We start from the raw sequence: 19,092 nt of genomic DNA, 5'->3' as shown, positions 1-19,092 counted from the left end.
TCCTTTGTAACTTTCATTATTTCATCTTAACACTGCCCTCTAAAACATTGGGGATGTACTTATCGTTCATGATGTGTATTGTAACTAGGAAGAAGAAAAGACACTGTTCACTTCACATCTTTTCAACAGGCCACTACATTTAGCTCTGTTACTCAGTTTTTGTGCATTATTGCAGCTACATTTAAAAAGAATGTAACTGTAAACACTAAAACACAGTAAATGATCATGTAACTAAATAGTAATATTTTCAAGTAGGAGCCTCTTTCATTACTTCTCAAAAAAGGAGCACCCCACTGTTATATTCTGTTTCTGTGGGAAACAGTGATGGCATTTATAAGTATGTCATTAATATGGATACTACAATATAATGAATTTTATTTTCAGCAAATAAATAAATCTGTATTTTCAAATTATTTACTTACTGTCTTATTAATTCATCACCAAGACAAAGTCAATGAATAAATAAAAACAATTCACATTTTTCATAAACATCCCTAATAAATATATTACTTCATACCTGCATTATTTACAAACTGAACATCAAAATGTTTTAACAAAATTCATGACATTTTCTGAATCTCTTCTTTTTTTTTTTAAATCAAGTCAAACTAAAACAACCAGAATTCAACCCCTGTCTGAGAGAAACAGAGAAGAGCCAACAGCATGAGCAAATGTTTAAAGACAACAAAGCAAGGAGAATGTCCTTTTCCCCAATGTAAGTGCTTATTCTAAGATTTGATTAATTACAGTAGATATTACCATACTTCAAACAAGTTTTGTACAGATCCTCTAACTGAGAATTAAATTTTTTCAATTTCAAATAGTATATAACATTGAGCAAGATAAGTCTACGTGCTAGTAGTGAGGTAAAGGCAGTTAAAATCAATTTGTCCTTCTCCACAGCTGTTAATGGGTTAGGAGTGATTGAGACACCAATGCTGTCTGAAAGGCATTCAAAGATTTTTGTCCAGAATGATGTTAATTTGGTACATGCCCAAAACATGTGGCCCAGTGAAGCAGGAGCTATACTGAAATGTTCACATGTTGAATCTTGCCCTGGACACATTTTGGACAATTTTAAAACGAGGTAAATGTGCTCGATAAAAGATTTTAAGTTGACTGATTGAATGCTTTGTGTGTATGGAGCTGGAGTGTATTCTATGCATGGCTGCCTTCCACTTCATTTCTAAAATGTTAAGCGAAAGCTCCTTTCCTTCTTCATACCCTGGGGTCTGCTGCCTCTGGAAAAGAAATGGGTGGGAGGTGAGGAAAACTGGGCAAGTTCCTTTTAGCAAAGTTTCTTATTTAAAAGTAGCAGAAAAATTGTGTTGATGGGAAGTTAAATTTGAAGCATAATTATTCATAAGATGCAAAGAAATTATCTATATTATATATATACTAGCAAAATACCCGCGCTTCGCAGTAGTGTGTTAAAGAGGTTATGTAAACATATATATACATATACATATATACATATATATACATATCTACATATACACATATCTACATATACATATCTATACACATACACATCCACATATATATACACATATCAACATATATATACACACATACATACACACACACATATACATATACATATACACATACATACATAGTGCGTTGTAACACGGGCTGCGATTGTTTACATGGGAGGGAGACGACAAATCACAGCTTTCCGCTTTCTAATCGGGCCTGTGATTGGTGCTTTGACTGATGCCCAGATCCCACAGTATCTCCCCTTAGGAGAGGCGTTAGGCAAGTGTAATTGAATAGCGGTGCTGCAAGTTTAGCTTTACACCAGTTTTTAAGGCTTACTGACTGAAAGGGGCTTTCATGAAAAAAGTTAGGGCTTTGGTACAGGATATACCCTCCACAAGTTAAGGAAGTAAAAATAAAGGTATATATTTCTGTTTTATTTAAATCTTTTAAGTTTGTATGCGGGCGGCATGGTGGCGCAGTGAAAGGTGCCAGTTAGGAGACCCGGGTTCACTTCCCTGCGTGGAGTTTGAATGTTCTCCCCGTGTCTGTAACAAATTGTACCTCAGATGTTGCAAGTTGCTGGAATAAAGGCATAAGTCAAATAGATAAATATGTATTATACACATAGGAACTATTCATTTATTTTCAGTTAAGTCATCTGCAGCAAACCTTTATAAATGAGGGTTTCTCATTTATAACTCCAAACTGTTTCTTCGTCATTGAGGTTTTCTCTTGGAGAGCTTTTTTCATTTCATTGAAAATTAAAGCAGCAGCTGCCAAAATATATAGCTTTCTTATTAATTTTTCAACATTGTGTAAATTAACTTTATAAAGTAATATAAAAGGTTTAAATACTGGTTATCCTTTTACACTAAAATATTACTAAAGAGATACAAAAAAAGTAAAATGCATATGTTGTTTGTCTTTCAGGAGATTAAATATTACTGAAGAAAGAAGAAAAAAAAAACTAAAACAGCCAAATGGGGCTATGCATACGAACTTAAAAGGTTTAAATAAAACAGAAATATATACCTTTATTTTTACTTCCTTAACTTGTGGACGGTGTTTCCTGTAGCAAAGCCCTAACTTTTTTCGTGAAAGCCCGTTTCAGTCAATAAGTCTTAAAAACAGGTGTAAAGATATTGACAATAAGCTACGCAAACCCACCAAGACATGGAATCGTTTAAATCAAGGCGCTGCGCTACCTTCTTCCAGATCGGCCCCCAAGGCGTTCATATTTTTCCAAAGCAGTTCTGGTCTCCATCGGCATCTGTAGCTGAGTCGAAAAACACCATCCCATACTATTAGTTAACGATTAACACATTTCTATATGTATTGTATGCATACAATACAACTGATAATATGCTGCGCTTATTTATCTGGTGTACCGACATTTTTGCGCGTTTAACGGCTGAAATCCAACGTGGTTTGTGCCCTTCAGAATGAAAACAGTTTGCATTTACCTTTTTAATAAAAGGCGAGCTTTTAAGCCTGAGAAATCACCCCGTAAATGCACACGTTTAATTGCACGTGTTAATATGTATGCTTAAGCAGTATTAAAAGACACTCAACAATTAACGTCATTTACCTTCGTTCCCGCATTTGAGTCGTGCTGTAAATTCTTACTGTGAAATATAATTGACAAATAATTTGGTGAATGAACTTGTGAAGAAGGTGGAGCTGGAGTATTACGTCACTTCATTAACGAAAATGCCGTGATGTGCGGAAGGGCGGGGGAAGTGTGGGGGTTGACGGAGAATGTTTTCTTCAGCGCTCTTTGGGGCTCTTCCTTGTTTTCAGTTCACGTGATTATGTAGGAGGCGTGATGACGCGATACGCGACTCCGCCTCCTCCATTACAGTATATGGACAAAAAAGAGGTTCCAGTTATGACCATTACGCGTAGAATTTCGAAAAATGAAACCTGCCTAACTTTTGTAAGTAAGCTGTAAAGAATGGGCCTGCCAAATTTCAGCCTTCCACCTACACGGGAAGTTGGAGAATTAGTGATGAGTGAGTGAGTGAGGGCTTTGCCTTTTATTAGTATAGATATATCGTGATGGATGGCAGAGCGTTTCAGCCTGGCCGGGACGTCCCTCAACAGAGAAGAAATACTTCCAGGTCATGGACTATAAAAGGACTCTGGGAATACCAACAGACTGAGCCGGAGTTGGGAGGGAGTGTGACGGAGCTGCCGGGAGTGGAGGATTGATTTGTGTTATTGGTTATTGTATTATTGCTTTATTATTTGAGAATTGTGGAGTGTGCGGTGCTTTGTACACTTTATTGAAGAATATTATTAAAGAATCTTCTTGGTGCTTTTACCGTGTGTTCTGGACGTCTGTCTGGTGGGTTTAATGGGGCAACAGTGACCCCTAGCGTCCACTATATATTATATATATACATCCATCCATCAGCCAACCCGCTGAATCCGAACACAGGGTCACGGGGGTCTGCTGGAGCCAATCCCAGCCAACACAGGGCACAAGGCAGGAACCAGTCCCGGGCAGGGTGCCAACCCACCGCAGGACACACACAAACATATCCACACACCAAGCACACACTAGGGCCAATTTAGAATCGCCAGTCCACCTAACCTGTATGTCTTTGGACTGTGGGAGGAAACCGGAGCGCCTGGAGGAAACCCACGCAGACACGGGGAGAACATGCAAACTCCACGCAGGGAGGACCCGGGAAGCGAACCCAGGTCTCCTAACTGCAAGGCAGCAATGCTACCCACTGTGCCATATATATTATATATTATATATATATATATATATATATATATATATATATATATACACATACACACACACTGTATAACAACCTACACAGTAAGAAACAACTGCACAGTAAGAAAAAAATAATATATAAAAGCACATATAACCCATAATATATATTAATTTATACTTGAATACTTGTGCATTTTTTAATAGGAATGTTACAACCTTTATTTTTGGCAAATTAGTTAGCCTTACATAGTACATTTATTTTAAATTTAGAGTAACAGTTTTAGCTTTTTATTTATTTATTTTCACATAGGGTATTTCTGTGTGCAAGAGTCACCATGTTTGAAAGTCTAAAACAAAAAACATTACGAGTGGTGACCTATGTTTTATATTCCCATGACAAATTTACAGTGGTGTGAAAAACTATTTGCCCCCTTCCTGATTTCTTATTCTTTTGCATGTTTGTCACACAAAATGTTTCTGATCATCAAACACATTTAACCATTAGTCAAATATAACACAAGCAAACACAAAATGAAGTTTGTAAATGGTGGTTTTTATTATTTAGGGAGAAAAAAAAATCCAAACCTACATGGCCCTGTGTGAAAAAGTAATTGCCCCCTGAACCTAATAACTGGTTGGGCCACCCTTAGCAGCAATAACTGCAATCAAGCGTTTGCGATAACTTGCAATGAGTCTTTCACAGCGCTCTGGAGGAATTTTGGCCCACTCATCTTTGCAAAATTGTTGTAATTCATCTTTATTTGAGGGTTTTCTATCATGAACCGCCTTTTTAAGGTCATGCCATAGCATCTCAATTGGATTCAGGTCAGGACTTTGACTAGGCCACTCCAAAGTCTTCATTTTGTTTTTCTTCAGCCATTCAGAGGTGGATTTGCTGGTGTGTTTTGGGTCATTGTCCTGTTGCAGCACCCAAGATCGCTTCAGCTTGAGTTGACGAACAGATGGCCGGACATTCTCCTTCAGGATTTTTTGGTAGACAGTAGAATTCATGGTTCCATCTATCACAGCAAGCCTTCCAGGTCCTGAAGCAGCAAAACAACCCCAGACCATCACACTACCACCACCATATTTTACTGTTGGTATGATGTTCTTTTTCTGAAATGCTGTGTTCCTTTTACGCCAGATGTAACGGGACATTTGCCTTCCAAAAAGTTCAACTTTTGACTCATCAGTCCACAAGGTATTTTCCCAAAAGTCTTGGCAATCATTGAGATGTTTCTTAGCAAAATTGAGACAAGCCCTAATGTTCTTTTTGCTTAACAGTGGTTTGCGTCTTGGAAATCTGCCATGCAGGCCGTTTTTGCCCAGTCTCTTTCTTATGGTGGAGTCGTGAACACTGACCTTAATTGAGGCAAGTGAAGCCTGCAGTTCTTTAGACGTTGTCCTGGGGTCTTTTGTGACCTCTTGGATGAGTCGTCTCTGCGCTCTTGGGGTAATTTTGGTCGGCCGGCCACTCCTGGGAAGGTTCACCACTGTTCCATGTTTTTGCCATTTGTGGATAATGGCTCTCACTGTGGTTCGCTGGAGTCCCAAAGCTTTAGAAATGGCTTTATAACCTTTACCAGACTGATAGATCTCAATTACTTCTGTTCTCATTTGTTCCTGAATTTCTTTGGATCTTGGCATGATGTCTAGCTTTTGAGGTGCTTTTGGTCTACTTCTCTGTGTCAGGCAGCTCCTATTTAAGTGATTTCTTGATTGAAACAGGTGTGGCAGTAATCAGGCCTGGGGGTGGCTACGGAAATTGAACTCAGGTGTGATACACCACAGTTAGGTTATTTTTTAACAAGGGGGCAATTACTTTTTCACACAGGGCCATGTAGGTTTGGATTTTTTTTCTCCCTAAATAATAAACACCATCATTTAAAAACTGCATTTTGTGTTTACTTGTGTTATATTTGACTAATGGTTAAATGTGTTTGATGATCAGAAACATTTTGTGTGACAAACATGCAAAAGAATAAGAAATCAGGAAGGGGGCAAATAGTTTTTCACACCACTGTATATATGAAGATACAAGAAGGGCTTGATTTAAAATCATACTGGTGCATATGGCATCCATTACCAGATCACAAAATTCAAAGCCAAACAAACACTCAGTCTTGTTCATACTCCTCTTACTTGAGATCCCATATGCATACAAACCATCAGTACCCGTCTACATGTTTAAAATTGCAAAGTCAGCATATATGATGCAGTTACTGAGTAAGCACTAACCTGAGAAAGGCAAATGTACATACTAAAACATACACTTAGCATAGGGAACAGCCTTCGCATGAAGAAGTAATATTCTAAGAAAACCAAAGACCAATTAACATTTTGAGAGAGGATAGGGATGAATGTTAAAGCCTTTACTACACAGTTGCTATTTAAGCAGAACAAATAATAGTTTCAGCAAAATATATTATTTATTTCTTCAGAATTTCTCCATATTATACAATATAATGACTTCAATTTATAGAAAATGATTTGGCAGGTGTTGCATTCAGTTAAGTAAACTGGTAATGAACAATCTGCTCAGCTCTACAAACCATGACGCATAAATCTATATTTTTCTTATGTGTGCACTGTAGGCCTTGGCACTCATTTTACCATTTTATTTGACTTTTATAATAATAACTTTGAATAGGACATCTTTTCAGTAAGTCATTTCTACAGTACACTGTATGGATAGAATTCTGTTGAAATGCATTAGAATAATGTGCAACCCATAGTTCTCAAGCACAAACCATAACTAAGAAAACAAATGCATAAAAGTATGAATGACCATGAACATGATAAATATAGTACACTTCAGAACAGATTTGCAGAAAACCTGAATACATGAAGAAACTGAAAAATCACAGACACATACCAGGTAAGTGGGATGGTGTGAAACTGCCTACCACAACTCATTAGAGGTTTCATTAATTTCCTTTCCAAATTGCCTAGCATACATCAGATGCTGCCTAAAAGTTACCTTCTTTCAATTTGTAAAATGGACATGGCTTATTCTTCAGTTCTGAAACCAGAAAGTTGTGATCAACATGTTGAATGCTTTTAGCATTATTAAAAAAATATTTTACACCAAACTTCTAAAGATTTCTTGTATATTTTTTTGCAATAAATCACTTTGTAGGATATTATTATTTAAATTACGTACTTAATCGAATCAAAACTTTCTCTTGGTACAGCTGGATGAGTCATTATGTTCTCACTTGAGAATGAATAATGATTTTTGTGGCACTCATTTTATATTTGATAAATCTTTTTAACACCAAAAACGTACAAATGTTCAGTCAATTATCCATTCTATTCATCGTTCAGTCAATTAAAAAAAAGGGAAAAAACTCATTAAAACAGAGGGATTAGAAAAGAGAAAAAGGCTAATAATGAAATAACAAAAGTGTTCAGTAGCCCTTGCTGACAAATGCCTGTTCTGAACAGAACCATAGCTTGACGAAAATATACAAGACTAGTCACTAGCATAATTAATTAATAATAAACATATACAATTTGCTTCATTATGTCTCTACAGTTACATCTGTGCACTACCTATATATTTATTTCAGAAACAAAGTGTTGCTGAAGGCCAAAAGTGAAAAGCCTAATATTTACAGCATTGCCAAAGTTAGGTCTCCCGGTCACAGAAAGCCATTCTGCAGAATGGGCACAAATTGCTGCTTGTAGACAGCAGCTTTGTCAATTAAAACCAAGGAATTTATTTTTGCCTGACATTTTTCACAGATAATTGCCTCAGATGTCAAGTTATTCAAAGTTCCATTTTTCATTAATAAAACATTTTAAACTTCAATTCTGCATGCTTTTCTCATATATATGTATTTTAATTTGAACATCTTGGTATCCTGTTTCACCGCTAAGATGAGCATGTGGAGTGGAATAGACGCCATAAATTGGCCTGCACCGACTATGTGTGGATGTGGGAGTATGCCAACTATTTTTAATGCTCTGATCGCTCCAAACAGAGTTGGATTCCATCTTGCAAGCAAGACTGTCAGGATTGCTTCTGAGTCCAATGAATCCAGAATTAATAAGTTGGACAGAAAATGGATGGATGGATAGCTGTAACAGGTGGAGAACTCATAACATTTCATTTTTAATGAAAAGAATTTTTCAAGCAGCAAGAAATATCTTGATACAATCAAGTTAAAATATTTAATCATTTGTTTCTTACCATAATTCCTTGAATTTATCTGCTTAAAAGCCGCAATAACATCTGCATTATATCCTGACTCTACTTCAAAACGTGATCGTGACACCAACACACAACGTGCATGAGTCACAGCGGTGGGCTTTTGCCAGTTACAACAGAGCCTTAACAAGGCACCAAGAGATGCACTGTTGCTCGACAGGCTGGTAGCCATTGCCACATCCACATTCTCCAGGCCATCCAATGGCTTCAGGGACACTGCAGATATCTTTTGCACTTCATTCACTACAAAAAAAGAAAAGAGGTTTCGGAATGTCAAAGTTTAGAGCACACTATGAAAAAATATTACAAGTACAACTTAATTTTTGGCATTTTATATTATTTTTAAAAATTAGTATAGCGGATTCAGTACAAGAAAATTAAAATTATATAAGTGCCCTGCCCTGGATTTATTTCTGCCTTTGTTCCAGCAGACCCCCGTGACCCTTTGTTAGGGGTTGGATATTGACTGACTGACTGATCTCTAATGCATAAAACTGAGCAACTTGTAGAATACCACAACAGAGACGGCAGAAATGCAAATACTGATTTTAAAAAGTCATCATTATTATATAAATAAGTTAAAATAGTCTAAGCATTCATCAGTAAAAAATTAATGAAAATATTTGAATATACCCTGCGGTGGGTTGGCACCCTGCCCTGGATTGGTTCCTGCCTTGTGTCCTGTGTTGGCTGGGATTGGCTCCAGCAGACCCCCGTGACCCTGTGTTCGGATTCAGCGGGTTGGAAAATGGATGGATGGATGGATTTGAATATACAGTAATTAATGGGGATTGACAGTAGCACTATTGCCTCATAGCCCCAGGACATAAGGTAAATTACCAACCTGGTTACTGTCGTTGTGGAGTTTATATCGAGTTGATGCCAACAATTCTAAATTTTTTAAGTATTAGAAAGTATGAGTATGTGCATGAGATTTTAGTAATCAAACTAATAGAAGAAAAAAAAATTACCAAGTGAAGGGATGGAAACAACATTTTTTCTCCATGAAACAGTATCCCCACATGTATACTTTGACTCTTGCCTGAAGAAGGGGCCTGAGTTGCCTCGAAAGTTTGCATATTGTAATCTTTTTAGTTAGCCAATAAAAGGTGTCATTTTGCTTGACTTCTCACTACATCCATAATGGCTAACACAGTACAACACCCTAGTACTATAAGAATGCAGAAAACAAAATTAAAAATAAGTAAAAATGTACATGTCACTATAATTCTTTTACACAACTGTGTAAACTAATAACCTTAAGTATGCAGGCAACCTTCAAAAAGTGAAATATATCAGTGATTATTGAAGTAGGTCGATGTGAAAAAGAAAAACAAAATTGAATATAAATCAGGACAGAACTTTCAAACTAAAAAGTTTTATCAATTCCTTCAAATTCCAAATGTGGGCTGAAGATTGCGGTTCTTAGTTATGCATTTCCATGAAATGAATATTGAAAATTAAGAGAGGAAACTGTGGATTCAAGTGTGGTTTCACATCTGAAAACATTTCAATATATCCCACAGACAGTTCATTAAATTGTCTACTAATTCTACATGATATGGAAACCTGTGGTCTGAGACATAAGCAGCTACATTATACATGGCAAGTGGCACTTGAATTGTCTGCTATGCGATTTATGACTATTGCAAATTGCATTCATGATGATCATAAGCCTAAACAGAATCATGATGAAGGACAACTTACCAGGCTACCTGTGGTTTTCATGAACACAAGTGAGCAACATTGTCAAAAAATAATTACCACAATTAAAAAATGATATTGCATTATAATGATTATTACCACAATATACAGTAAATAATGTGTATATACTAGAAAGAGGATAGTCAATTTAAAAATAAAATGGCATGTAAAGTACAAAAGACCTGAAGGTACTGTGATTAAATGGGTGGGATTAAAAAAAAAAAAAAAAAAAAAAATCAACCAAATAGAATTTTGCGAGAGTTACATGTGGTCTTTATAGGTCAATCCACACCAGCTCAACAGAGGTCCTGAACTTTAATTCCTCAGGCAAAATAGCAATATTACGCTTTGATGTCTTTAATTACAAAACATGCCTTGCTTCTGTAAAGGAGGAGTTTGTTTAAAAGCCTACACAGATGCAAATAAATTGATCAATAAAAACTGGTAACATCAAAGCTTGCCTAAGCAAGCAGATCAAAGAGGGAGGTTACAGAATGTAACTAGTCTTGTTGCACAGAGATTTACTCTATACTATGACTGTGCACAGACTTATGAATACTTAGCCAATGTCTGCTAAAATTACAGTAATCCCTCCTCCATCGCGGGGGTTGCGTTCCAGAGCCATCCGCAAAATAAGAAAATCCGAGAAGTAGAAACCATATGTTTATATGGTTATTTTTATATTGTCATGCTTGGGTCCCAGATTTGCACAGAAACACAGGAGGTTGTTGAGAGACAGGAACGTTATTCAAACACTGCAAACAAACATTTGTCTCTTTTTCAAAAGTTTAAACTGTGCTCCATGACAAGACAGAGATGACAGTTCAGTCTCACAATTAAAAGAATGCAAACATATGTTCCTCTTCAAAGGAGCAAACAAATCAATAGGGCTGTTTGCTTTTAAGTATGCGAAGCACTGCGGCACAAAGCTGTTGAAGGCGGCAGCTCACACCCCCTCCGTCAGGAGCAGAGAGAGAGAGAGAGAGAGAGAGAGAGAGAGAGAGAGAGAGAGATAAAAAAATCAATACGTGCCCTTCGTGCTTTTAAGTATGCGAAGCACCGTGCAGCATGTCACTTCACAAAGCAGCTGCACAGAAGGTAGCCAACGTGAAGATAATCTTTCAGCATTTTTAGACGAGCGTCCGTATCGTCTAGGTTTGCGAACAGCCCCCCTGCTCAATCCCCCTACGTCAGGATCAGAAAAAGTCAGCGTCCCTTGTATGAAATCAACTGGACAAACCAACTGAGGAAGCATGTACCAGAAATTAGAAGACCCATTGTCCGCAGAAATCCGCGAACCAGCAAAAAATCCGAGATATATATTTAAATATGCTTACGTATAAAATCCGCGATAGAGTGAAGCCGCGAAAGGCGAAGCGCGATATAGCGAGGGATCACTGTACATTGGTTTTCCCATAAATTATGATCAATACCCGGTGTTATCAACGCAGCTCTAATTGAACGTATACAACCAGACATCTATAAAAAAGAAAAAGAACTATAATGACAATATGTGATGTCCACAGGGAAAAGCAAATGTCTTTTTAATTATAACAGCTCACACATAGTGTAAACTAAACATAAGAGTTTGTTTAAATCGGCACTGAGGAAAGTTTATAAATAAAACATTGATTATACCAATCCCATACTGAAATTCAAGGTATTAAATTACTGACTCAGGGTACGGGTTTGTTAAATAAGAATATCATTTACATATGTTTCATTGAGATTGAAAAATTGGTCATTTTTATATTGTTAGGAATATAGAGTGAATTAGATTTTCCAGTTCATTAATAAATCAGAAAGAAGTATATAAAATTTAAAATTGTTCAAAGACATGAATCCTTTCTGAGGGTACTGTAAGTATTTTTTAAAAACAGTATATAATAAGTATATAAGTTTAATATGCCACTGTGCTCTGTACAAAAAATATTTTATAAATCCACTCACATGTACAGCTAACTCAAGGCCAGATTTAGCACACAGGGGCTCATCATTTAGAACTGCTAGGCAAGCATTAGAAGACAAGAAAGGGACAACTGTGAAATGGGCATTGTACTATTTCTGTATGTCATAGTCAGCATGACATTGGATCTTCTTTTCCTTGTTTGTAATGGCATGATTTACCTTAGTGGGGGCCGGCACATGGAGAAAGAGTATAAAGCCTTGGAACATTGCCCAGCACACCTTTGAAGCCGACGGACGGATGGGAGATAACGTCATCTGATCCGGAAAATCCTTCCAGCACAGCGATGAAAATGGCAGACTGTATACACACAACCCGAAAGGTCTTGTCATGGCTTCCTCATCTGCTATGCCGCGTAAACCGTCATTAAAGAAAGCTAAGTTATTTCTTCTATGTGATTTCTTACCGCCGTATCATTAAGGGAGGGGTATCGCCTTTTTATATTATATCTGTATAGTTTTGTGTTATGTAACATGCCGCAATTAAAAAAGAACTTATTCCAACCAGGGAGCTAGCACCCCCTTCTGGATAGACAGTATAACAAATGTTTGATGCACAAATCATAATATTTTAGTGAATAACCAAAGATGAACATTTTCCACACTGCTGGCAATTGTGATTTTAAACATTTTTGACTAAAGACTGTAATGTAGGGGTTTAACTTACTGAGAAAACTGTAATCTTCCAGGCTGAAATTCCACATTTTCATTATAGAATCTGAAATAAAAAAAGAATGAAATGATAAAGACGTGTATAATGCTTCTCACCTGCACTTTTTCATGAAGCCGTATTTTAAAGAAATGGAACCAACTGGATAGGACCTTTTAAAGCTCATAAAAATTGTAATGTTGGGGACAATGACCAATAAAATATTGTGCATGCATTGCTTTTTACACCTGAAACAATATTACGTTTAATGGGACACCTCATGCTCACTCTTTATCCTATCACTAATAAATAAGATTAGATATACAGTGATCCCTCCTTGATTGCGGGGGTTGCGTTCCAGAACCCCCCCGTGAAAGATGAAAATCTGCGAAGTAGAAACCGTATGTTTATATGGTTATTTTTATATTGTCATGCTTGGGTCACAGATTTGCACAGAAACACAGGAGGTTGTAGAGAGACAGGAACTTTATTCAAACACTGCAAACAAATATTTGTCTCTTTTTCAAAAGTTTAAACGTGCTCCATGACAAGACAGAGATGACAGTTCCGTCTCACAATTAAAAGAATGCAAACATATCTTCTTCTTCAAAGGAGTGCGTGTCAGGAGCAGAGAAAGTCAGAGAGAGAGTGAGAGAGAGAGAAAAGCAAACAATCAAAAATCAATAGGTGCTGTTTGGGCTTTTAAGTATGAATGTCAGAGAGAGAGAGAAAAGCAAACAATCAAAAACCAATAGGTGCTATTCAAGCTTTTAAGTATGCGAAGCACCGTAAGTATGCGAAGCACCGTGCGGGAAGCATGTCGCTTGATAAAGCAGCTGCAAGGAAGCCCAGCAAGGAAGGGAGCAATGTGAAGATAGTCTTTTTTAGCATTTTTTAGATGAGTGTCCGTATCCTCTAGGGGTGCGAACAGCCCCCCTGCTTACACCCCCTCCACCAGGAGCAAAGAATGTCAGAGCGAGAGAGAGAGAGAGAGAGAAAAGCAAACAATCAAAAATCAATAGGTGCGGTTTGAGCTTTTAAGTATGTGAAACACCGTTCGGGAAGCATATCGCGCAACAAAGCAACCACAAGTAAGCCCAGCAAGGAAGGCAGCAATGTGAAGGAAGTCTTTCAGCGTTTTTTGAGGAGCGGCCATATCCTCTAGGGGTGCAAGCAGCCCCCGTGCTCACAATATATTTGAGGAGTTTTATTTAATACATAATACGTGCTCTGATTGGGTGGCTTCTCAGCCATCTGCCAATAGCGTCCCTTGTATGAAATCAACTGGGAAAACCAACTGAGGAAGCATGTACCAGAAATTAAAAGACCCATTGTCCACTGAAACCCACGAACCAGCGAAAAACTCGCGATATATATTTAAATATGCATACATAAAAAATCCGCGATAGAGTGAAGTCGCGAAAGTCGAAGCGCGATATTGCTAGGGATTACTGTACATTATTGATCCTCAAGGGAAAATGCAATTGTATACCATAAAAAAAAACAAAAAAACATAAAATACACAAACACCAACTCAAAGTAAAATATGAGACAATAAGATAAAAGCATATAATATAATAAATATTATGCTAAAAATAATTACTACTAGTACTTTTCTGTGGCTTCTGGTGGGAGTGTAGGATATGATGTTGGGAGGAAACACTGAATTGCCTAATGGCCAGAGGTAGAAAAGATCCCCAGAGGTGCTGCTTATTACACCAGGAGGCGAAGTATGAGTTTATGGCTAAAAGTACTCCAAGAAAGCACCTCCCGGAGGGGATGGGCAGAAATGCTTGTGATGGCATCTATTTTTGCCACCAGTTCTGTGATGAAGCTGGCCTTACCGATAAGTTTATTCAGAACATTTTGCATCACCAGAATTCATGTTTCTTCATTAGGAGACCACCGTAAAGAATAACACACTGGCTACAAATGACTGGTTAAACATCTTCAGCAGCTTGCTACACACGTTAAAAGACCAGAATTTCCTATGGAACTCTGGCCCTTCATTTACAGTGGCACTGTTTATGCAGACCAGTCAAGACTGCTGTTTATATAACACTCAAGTACTTGTAGCTCTACACCTGATTCACTTCTTCTCAATGGATGACGACTGGTCTCTGGGGCTCCTTAACACACCAGATATCTACCACCAACTCTTTCTTGTGGTGCATGAAGAAACACCTGCAGCTCAGCATCAACAATACAAATGTCCGCCACCTCCCGTACTCCGATTCGTCTCCATTAATACATCTCATGATGAAGGAGTCATCTGAGTACTTCTGTAATTATATACAGGGGTGTGGAAATCAAATTTTTTTCTACTTGTCCACGGACAAGTAAACTTAGAAAATCCACTTGTCCGCCAGTTAAATTCACTTGTCCATAAACAAATAACAAAAGTGAAAAATAGTTTATTTTTTCTGATCTCTTTTATTGATACCAAAACTGCCATCCATTTTAAAACTGAAAAAAGTTCTTTCAGGGAGTAGTATTTTGCCACCTTGCTCTAGAACATTATATAAAAGATTCCCTTATCATTTTAACTCACTAATAAACAATGCCTTCATTATAGCTACACTAGTTGTGTTTCACATACTACAGTTACAGTGAAGATTTTTATAGATATTTCATAACCTTTGGAAACCGTTAGAATGTTTTCTTCTTTATTTTTAATAAACTGACAGCGCGAAACCAACTTGTTTTATATGAAATATTCGCTAATCAAAAACGATCTATTGACAGCTCATCAAAATTGATATTGTCACGCAATAAATTTCTTAACTCCTCAATATATCACAACCTACACAAAATCGCAAATTTCAGGAAAGATTAACTGCCTAACAAGCTTTGTTATGTGGTGAAAACAATTGTAAGTAAAATGAATGCATTTTTATGTAGAAACAATGAATTTTATCAATCTTCTTCTATAATACGCTACCGTGGCTGTTCATTTGTCTGTCCAGAATTTTAAATCACCTGTAGCTCGCAAACCATTTCACCTTTTGACTTGAAATTTGGTACACATACAGTATACTATGTGACGTCTACTATCCGCTTTCGGGGTGATGATTTGTATTACTCTTTATTTTTATTTTATTTTATTGTTGAATCAACTCTCGGCAGTGCGCAGTAGGGCGGCGCATGCATATGGGAGCCGTTCTCATTCCCCACCACCTTCGCTAATCATTCTTGAGGCAGATTGAAGACTTAAGTGCCAGTTTAAGTGAAAAATTAAAGAAAAAGTACTAAGTAATTGCAACACAAAAACTAACTTAATCAGTTTTAACGCGAAAAGATGCCAACGAAAGAAGAGAAGCAGCGGGCCGCTAGGGTGGAGAAAAGAAGAGCTGCTCAGGAAGCAACAAGCACATCAACCTCTCAGCAAATGAATGCTAAACATACAGAGAAAGAGGATGAAAACTATAAATGCTCAAGTCAAGTGTATTTATTCACTGCATGTTATCATGCAGTACGCCATTACTGGTAATATATAAAAGTTATTGATTATAATGAAAAATCATCAGATTACATCGTAATGTCGGCATGAAAAAAATGACCGCATCTCCAAGCGTGCAAGTATTAGGGTAAGATACTTATGTAAGACCGTAAGAGTGCTTCCCCTTTGAAAAATCAGCCATCATTTTGTAAATAATATTGAAGACCAATTTGAGACATGAAGAACATGCCTAAGTAGACTGTTTCCGCACAAAGTATGTACCCAAATGTTTAAAATGTGAAAGTAGTGGTAAAATGTGCCCTGCACAGCACATATGATATTTTTCTCCAGAAAATTGCACTTGTCCGTGGACAACTAAAACAGAAAAACACGCTTGTCCGACGGTCAATTTACCTGTGTCGGACGAGTTGGGCATTGGATTTCCGCACCCCTGAGATTTATATATATATATATATATATATATATATATATATATATATAAAAAAGACCAAGTCACGCGATCATGGGGTACGCATGCACGCACGACAGAGCCCCTCCCGCTAACTCTAACCCTCCTCCCGCGTCATGGGATACGCACGACAGAGCCCCGCCCGCCAACTCTAACCCTCCTCCCGCGTCATGGGGTACGCACGACAGAGCCCCGCCCGCCAACTCTAACCCTCCTCCGGCGTCATGGGATACGCACGACAGAGCCCCGCCCACCAACTCTAACCCTCCTCCCGCATCCACCCTCGCTCTCGAGGCATGCACACTGCCTGCTCATGTGCCCGCCCCCAATTCCTCACCAAACACATCCTGTGTCGCTTTTGTCTGTGCTACAGTCCATATGCACCTGTGAGCCACGTTGACTGCTCAGTTTCCAAACACATCCTGAGTCGCTTTCATCTGTGCTACAGTCCACATGCACCTCTGAGCCACGTTGACTGTTCATTTTCCTAACATGGCCACCACTTCACATGTATTTCATGGAAACAACTCTTCTTTCAATGTTATACAAATTCCTGCATCAGGTAATGGTTTGTTTCTATCAGTCGGATATTTCTGGAAAAATGTCATTGACGAAACTGTTGCTCTCGAACTTCGCAACATGGCTGTAACCTTTCTTTGCCAACATTGGGATAACTTCGGCGACGTGCTGTCCATTGTTCTTAGTCACGGAAGCATAGTCATACAGTCTGCTCAACAATACGCTGACTACATGAACACTTCCACAGTTTATGGTGGCGAGGCAGAAATTGTGGCGATGTCCCAAATACTTCCAGCTACTATCACCATTCACTTCCGAGAACGTCCTTTATTCCCTGAAGAATTTCTTAGCAGTCTTATTCCCACTGGCATGCCTCCACATAAACTCAAAATTAAAATTGGTTCAGTCGTCATGCTTCTCAGAAACCTCATGCCAGCAAGAAGTCTCTGTAATGGCACTGACTGTTACCAGCATTCACCGCAATGTACTGGAGTGTAAAACTATCGTAGCTGCTACCTCACACAGTGGCGTAGCTCAAGTTTGAGCCACTCAGGGCGAGGCGGGGCTTCAATTTACCTTCCTCAAATGTATCTGTATATGTTAACTTGTTTAAATAGAAAATTAAAATGACGTATTGAGAAAAATTAAGATACATTTTGCATAGATTTATTTATATATAGAGAAACAGCAATATTTTTTTCACATATAATTATTTGTAACCATCAACTAGACAAGAATATAGTACAGACACACTGATAAACTAATAATCAGAACACTGCTTAATATAATAACACTGCGAAAACCAGAACCGGTGTGGTGTACAAGTGATAGGTGGGGATGAGCAAGAACGCATTCAGATTGATAACGAAACGAAATTATACATTGTGAATTAGTGGTTTATCTTCCTAGAAATTATTATCGGTGTAATGTTTCTGTTTATTTTTGTTATTGCCTCATAAATTTCAACTGCCGTGTTTGATGCCGTAACAGAAGGACCGTCTGAAAATGATTTTTGAAGCATTTGTGGATGAAAATCAGATAAATCTTGTTCATGTTGAGTTTGTACAACTCTCTCTTCAAACTAACTGAGAAGTGAGAGGGGGGTTGAGACCACATATGTAGTGTCATCTGAAGCAATTTCACTGGGAGGTACAAGAGTAGGGGTGGCAGTAGGGAGCCAGAGACCTTCATAATTTGCACACTGGGATGCAAAGGCCAAAGGTCCTGCAGGCGCTGTTGTGTGTATGTGAACACTAGTCCTTCCTCTCACAGTAAACAGTAACAAATAACAACAAAAAAATAAAAACATGGGAGCTGCTGTAGCTGGCAGCCTCTTGTGGCTGCACCTACTAAAAACAAAAAAAAAAAAAAAAAAAAATCAGGTTGTTAAAGAACTCTGTGTTACAATAAAAATTTGACATAGCAGTACATACAGTAGCAGTACATAGCAGTAGCATGTTGGTTATTGCTGCTGCTCTTTCATCTTAGATCAAAACCTAAAACTTTTTTTTTTTACATAACTAATGTTTTTAATGTATATCATCACTTATTTTAGAGGTTTAAAAAAAACAACAAAAAACTGAATAAGCAGAAGACATCATTTTAGCTTTTCTCCTGCACATGTTAGGACAATTTAATTAGAGACACTAAAAAAAAAATACCTGGAAGAAAAACAAAATCAATCCTTATTATTTTATACCCAGAGATTTATAATATTGGTAAAGCAATGCATCACTTACAAATCCAAAATAGCAACAGCAATAGTAAATTAAACAGCAGGAAAGTTTCTGTTCTTATAACTTTTATACAGTAGCTTTTGCAACCTGCACAATATTGTGTAATTAATGATATCCTGCATCCTGGTTGTGCATTTCAGCTTTTCTAGTGCTTATGCAGCAATCTGCAAAAAGTCACTCCTGAT

At 37.6% G+C, this 19,092-nt stretch overlaps 1 protein-coding gene across 2 annotated transcripts in view; it reads right to left on the bottom strand.

Annotated features, from left to right (window-relative positions):
* The window catches only part of smarcal1 (SWI/SNF related, matrix associated, actin dependent regulator of chromatin, subfamily a-like 1), a 140,919-nt gene that overhangs the window by 77,253 nt on the left and 44,574 nt on the right, over window positions 1-19,092 (bottom strand). The window contains exons 4-5 of one of the 2 annotated variants that reach the window (XM_028807540.2): window positions 12,763-12,813; window positions 8,409-8,669 (exon numbers count right to left, since the gene is read on the bottom strand). In XM_028807540.2, the coding sequence (XP_028663373.1) occupies window positions 8,409-8,669; window positions 12,763-12,813 (312 nt within the window). The remainder of the gene's footprint in view (window positions 1-8,408; window positions 8,670-12,762; window positions 12,814-19,092) is intronic. The other variant, XM_051931368.1, reaches the window with a different exon arrangement.

This window comes from Erpetoichthys calabaricus, chromosome 8 (assembly GCF_900747795.2).
Source record: "Erpetoichthys calabaricus chromosome 8, fErpCal1.3, whole genome shotgun sequence".
NCBI lineage: Eukaryota > Metazoa > Chordata > Cladistia > Polypteriformes > Polypteridae > Erpetoichthys > Erpetoichthys calabaricus.
Note: the sequence above shows the minus strand (reverse complement) of the source record. Positions and strands in the feature narration are given on the sequence as shown.